The sequence below is a fragment of the Sipha flava genome, unplaced genomic scaffold (assembly GCF_003268045.1).
Source record: "Sipha flava isolate LNK unplaced genomic scaffold, YSA_version1 222_pilon_pilon, whole genome shotgun sequence".
NCBI lineage: Eukaryota > Metazoa > Arthropoda > Insecta > Hemiptera > Aphididae > Sipha > Sipha flava.
In genome coordinates, this window is record NW_020272853.1 from 1,675,177 (window position 1) to 1,681,256 (window position 6,080).

Consider the following 6,080-nt stretch of genomic DNA (forward strand, 5'->3'; position numbering starts at 1 on the left):
TTCAGAGACAAGTAAATTTTGTCGATACCTACCCACAAGGCCGTATTTGGAGAGGGGGGTCCAGAGTGTTTGTTCAAATAATTCAAGTAGTATATTTACCCTGAAATGAAACAAAATGTATATTAATTATATTTAATTCAATTTCTGCATCAATCAATGGTCTTGAAGTTTTAATGGTGCGTCCCTCCATGTGTAATTTTATATACCTAATTAAATTGCATTTATTACTAAATTGACGATTAAAATGTGCGCACTCGAACATATTTGAATAAATCAACTCACAAAAAAAATTAAAAAATTTCAAACTGAAAAAACGTTTTGCGATTTGAAAATTTTTAACGATTATAGTATTATGATAATTGATAAGATATTTACTCTTGTGCTATCTCTAGACGCTCGTTGGTTGTAAATGTCTATAACCGTAAAAATATCCGTGGAAGATAATACCACTATTCGTCCCACAACCAAAAATGTTATGATATAATAAGATAAACAAAAATTTATACCCGTGACCAAATTGACATATTATCAAATTTATTATTATATTATAATGTTAGAATAGTAATTTGTATTCCTAATTATTTAAACATTATATTTTTTAAATAAATCAATGTATTATATTCAAAAAAAAATACGAGCCATGTGGGGGCCAATGCCCCCTTCACCCCCTCAAATACACCCTTGAATGCAGTGCTGCAAAATCCAGGTGTGTAGATTGTGCCGTGCACATGGACCTCTAGGCTTACATACATTTGTAGGGCCTCCTTGTCGCAGCCTAAAATAAAATATACTTTACAAACACACAATTATTTAATCAATATTATATTATTATGTTATAATAAAAAGAAACTTTTTAAAATACAGGTAAGGATGTTATAATATTTTAGAGTAATATAATATTTATTTGACAATTAGTCTATTGAGTATTTAAGTAGGCATAAAACATACCTACCTAAACTACTTAAATTAATTTACTACATTAATATGTAATGAAGTATAATATACAACAATTGTAGGTATTTAATTTTATGTATATACATATATCATACACTAACTGATGTGAAACGTATTTTACAACCTACAAAAATTGATACTTATAAATAAGACGTACAACAAAAATAAATCCTAGAAAGGGGCCCAATATAATTACCGCACACGGGCCTCCTAACTTGTAGTTTAGACGCTGCTTGAATGTATTTGTATGCTTGTACAATAAAGTATACGTAAAGTAATTATTTTGTTATGTATAATTTTGAATAACACCCATAGAGTAATACTAATAATAAAATTATAATTATAACACCTCTCTTTTGAAATACCAAGCTACGCGCCTGATAACACGTGTACACTTACAGCATTATTTAAGTATTGAGCAATTGGCTTTGTTTATAATTTATACTGAATCGTTTAACATAACAGAATACTCGATAAGTACCAAAAAACATGAAAAAAATTAATTGTTTAGGAACATGATCGCTTTAAAAGTCATTTTAATTAATAATTTACAACAAGAGCGTGGGCCATCAGTAGAGTCTTACGTCTAAATATTTTCTCAGTTGTGGTCACACTGTACTCGACTATCATTCGAAACGGCATCCAACAGATAAGTCTTAATAAGATAAGTCGAGGTAATTTGATAGCTTAATATCTGCTGTGTTCCTTTTATTTATTCAATGCTGTTGACTACTTACGTGTTCTAAATATTCTACTTCATATTCCATTTATAGTATTTATCTATTACCACTGTTTTATTATTGCATATTCGAGTATCTTTTTTTTTTCCGTTGGTTAAAATCGATTGTTTGAAAAATGGAGAATACAACTACAACCACGTGCAGTTCGGACGACGAAGTTGTTCCTAAAATTTGCAAAGTTTTACCTAAAAGTTACTTGATAAGAACGATCGATATGATATTACAACCACAAAAACAAACTGCCAAAAAAGCGAAAATCATTGCCAATTATTGTGAATCATCTGCCACGCGGGTTATTTCTATTTGCGCCGACAGGACACATTTACCTTTTTATTGCAGTCGAAAACCAACAAGCACAACAGATAGCAGCTTGACCCCAATTTTAAGAGAGATGAGACATTGTTTGTTAACATGTGATTGGGACCAATACAAAGAACTACTGTTAATGTTGTTACAATCGCCCAATTTAAGAACTGATTTCAATGTGTTTACAACTCGATCATGTCTCGTGTTATTGTTAAATCATCCAAACCGTACACCAGAGCTTTTGGATAATTTCATGACTGCTTGTTTAGGGTTAGACCAAGTAACAAGACGATCACAATATTTAAAAGACTGTTTTTCTCTCAAAAGAAATTCAACAATTACTACAAAGGAAAACACATTAAAGGAAGAAAGCATTATAGATGAAGATGAATCAATGATTTTTAATTCAGAATTTAGTTCTGATGTTGATGTATAATAATTTAGGTACTTAAACTTACATAGCTTTATCGGCTGGTTAAAAATCTTGTTAGTTTTTAACATCATCTTACAATTTGACTTTTATAGAAAAAAAGTTAATGAAACAACAAAAATGATTCGATAATTACAAACAATTTTTATTTAATTTAATTTTTTATTATTATATTTTTATACATTCAGTATAATTATAGTAAGAATATTTTGTATTGAAATAAGTTATTTTGAATAATGTTTTTTCTTCCATAGCATTTCTGTTTGTGCAAGAAGTGATCGTTCTTCATCACAACCAGGAATATCTTCAACACATTCACAAGAGCTTAAATGCCCAACACCAGGCTGTGATGGATCTGGTCATGTAACAGGAAATTATTCTTCTCATCGATCCTTATCTGGATGTCCTCGAGCAAATAAGCCAAAAAGTAAACCACGAGATGGTCAAGATTCTGAACCACTTAGGTTAGTAACTGAAATTTTATAGTTGATACTGTTAGTTATGTTTAAAATATGTTGTAGATGCCCTATACCTGGATGTGACGGTTCTGGACACGCTACTGGTAAATTTCTATCGCATAGAAGGTAAATTATTTAAGATTTACTATTAACTAAATTAATTGATATTTATTAATAACATTTAATTTTTAATTTTAGTGCATCTGGCTGTCCAATTGCAAACCGTAACAAGATGCGTGTTCTTGAAAGTGGAGGAACTGTTGAACAACATAAAGCTAATATAGCTAAACTGCAACAACAACAACATCATCACCAGCAATCTGAACAAACTGTCTGTGAACCATCACACCTAAATCCCAGTCCATTTCTTCATCGAGGTGCACCAACCCTTAGTGTTTGTCATCCTTCTGCGTCAAATTTAGCATCCGGCAAGAAACCAATTCCATCAAATGCCGCTGATTCATTATATCATCACATGTACGGCTCGAAACAACTTCATAATGGTGAGAATAGTATTAATATTGTCTTTTCCTGGTAAAATTGTGGGATCTTAACAATTTTGAAAAAGTCAAATATTGAGGAGGAGAAAAGGTAAAAAAGTTGTGGTTTTTAGATTGTAATATGGGGAACGGTGGTGAAGATCTCTTTACTTTGGATGCTGAAATAACAGAATTGCAGCGAGAAAATGCACGCGTCGAATCCCAAATGTTGAGATTGAAGACTGACATCAATGCTATGGAGGCTCATCTTCGACACGGGGATAAGGTAGGCCCAAGGTAGTGTCAATCAATCCAAACAAACAAAAACGCTCCAAAAAGGTGCTCTGATGAAATAATAGAAATACTACAGCAATATTCCACAATTTTACCAAATTAATTATTAAGTATTTGTAACAACCTGATATTTTTACGTACTTACAGGAAACACAAATCTTATCTCAACGACAAAGTTCCCATTTGAATGGGTACTATGAAAACCTAAGGAACAATATGATGACATTTTTGGAACAAGTTCGATGTCCTGATGGACAATCAGGTTCCGAAAAGACTCAAGAACACTTTGACAGTTATCTGACCAAGTTACAGACCTTGTGCAATAATCCAAATTCCGAATATGTAGGCTATAATCATTTGAGTTCATCAACTTCAGATGATAACCGTCCCCTTTATGAAACAGTTAAATCAACTATACAAGACTATAATGTGTTACCGCCAACAGTTATGTAGAATGAAGCCTATAATTACTATAATTGGTAGTTGGTCTAAAAACTTTCAAATATTAAGTAACATTAATAATTATTATTATATTGTTAAATCCTATGGACATATTATAAATACATACATACATGTATAAATATTAATGAAATTGTAAATTAGTTGATAAAGAGTTTTAAATATTAATTTGAATTTGGAATTAATTGACCAAAACTAAGTAGAAATTTGTATTTATTAAATGTAATAATCAGTTATTATAATTACTGTTTTATAGGCTTAAGCAATAAATATTCTGTTAAATGTAATATTTCTATTTCAATGGTTTTTTTCTATATAAAAACATATTTGATGGTATATTAAGATGATTTATAATAATAATATTATATGCATAGCCACTTTTTTTTTTAAAAAAAAACTTAACTTTAATATTCAAATGTTAATTTTTTCCAATGTGTGTCCATATGATTATTAATTATTTATTTCTTTACAACAAATTATTTGTATTTAGAGAAATCATACCTTCTATTGTTACCCTAATTGTATTATTAAAAGTGGTTAATTACTGTTCCTTACGATATTTTTATTATTTTGCTTATGTAGCCTCATATTTATTTACCAATATTATTTGTTTTTTTTTTTTTTATTGATCTCTATATTAGTTATCACTTTCATTACTTTTGTTAAATTTTTGTTTTGTTAAGTTACTTATTAAGAACTGTTAATTTTTATGAAAGCCCAAAGTTGTTTAAACTTTTTTTAATGTATTATACATTGTATTGTATGCGCCAAGTATCAAGTAATGATAATTCTTACGCAATACACAATTTCATGTATTGAATTAGACTATTTTTCTTTTTTATAGATTTAATCTTTCATTTCCTTTCCCCTTAAACGTTCACAAATAAATATTGAATTTCCTGAAAAATGCTGTGTGCCAAAATATTCATATCATTGATACAAACTTTCTAGGAAATGTGTTATGATCATAAACAAGTTTACGGCTGCAATAAAAGAACCCCACATTACAATCTGCCTCTGCAATTTTTGAAAAGTATTGGTTAACCAAATTTAAGGCAGGATGGATTATGACCTGAAAATGTACTAAAATATTTTAAAATATGCATGTAACAGGTATGCAATAATTATTGTTGATAGACGTTCCATATTATCGAATTTTTTTTTAAACATGAAAAAATATCCACACATTATAGTAACGCTGTTTATTTAGCTGCTGCTATAGATCAAGTCTAGTTATAGTTTTAATAATTATGTCTTGCAATTTTGCATGTACAATACCAAAAAATGTAAAACGTGAAGTCCTCTCTATGTATATGATATAATACATATTGCATAATTAAATATCTATTTGTACATTTTAGTACTTTCTCTCAAATAAAATATGGGAAAAACAAAGAGCCATGTAATATTATGAAACAAAATAATATTTATATATTATGTTGGCTGTAACAGTGGTTTCCAAACATTTTTACTTTTTTTCGCTGTTTATTTAAAATATATTTTTAATTCTAAATGCATTATAATCGATAAACAAATTATAAAAAATACTCTGTAACAGGTTTCTGACACCCTTCTAATTTAATTGAATCACTGCAAAACAAACTAACCGACGTATTCACTTAAAACTTTACATTTGCGTTGCACAACAAATCATTAATATACTATAATAATAATTTATGAACTTTACTATTGTCCAGTTACATTAAGTACCTAATACTTATTATCAGGGTTCGCAAGTTCATGTCCTAAATAAGCATGCATTTATGCACTTAAAATTGGCAAAATATGCTTTGATATGCCCAGTGGCGTATTTTCAATTTTTTCTGGAGGAGGTCCACAGTTTATACATAATTAATATAAACTATATATTATATTGTAATAGTTCGTCCTTATGCAGTTTTTAGAGGAAGTTTAACTTAATATATAATGTAATAATCGTATAGTCTTATATAATATTATA

The 6,080-nt window shown here is 29.1% G+C and overlaps 1 protein-coding gene across 5 annotated transcripts in view; it reads left to right on the forward strand.

Moving 5' to 3' along the window:
• The window catches only part of LOC112683280, a 271,887-nt gene extending 267,687 nt beyond the window's left edge, over positions 1-4,200 (forward strand). For 3 of the 5 annotated variants that reach the window (XM_025554218.1, XM_025554219.1, XM_025554221.1), the window contains 5 exons: positions 2,685-2,894; positions 2,952-3,014; positions 3,087-3,391; positions 3,502-3,653; positions 3,809-4,200. In XM_025554218.1, coding sequence (XP_025410003.1) covers positions 2,685-2,894; positions 2,952-3,014; positions 3,087-3,391; positions 3,502-3,653; positions 3,809-4,114 — 1,036 coding nt within the window. In that variant the 3' untranslated portion in view covers positions 4,115-4,200. Of the gene's footprint in view, positions 1-2,684; positions 2,895-2,951; positions 3,015-3,086; positions 3,392-3,501; positions 3,665-3,808 lie in introns of all 5 variants that reach the window. The other 2 variants (XM_025554220.1, XM_025554222.1) reach the window with 2 other exon arrangements.
• The last annotated feature ends 1,880 nt before the right edge of the window (positions 4,201-6,080 follow it).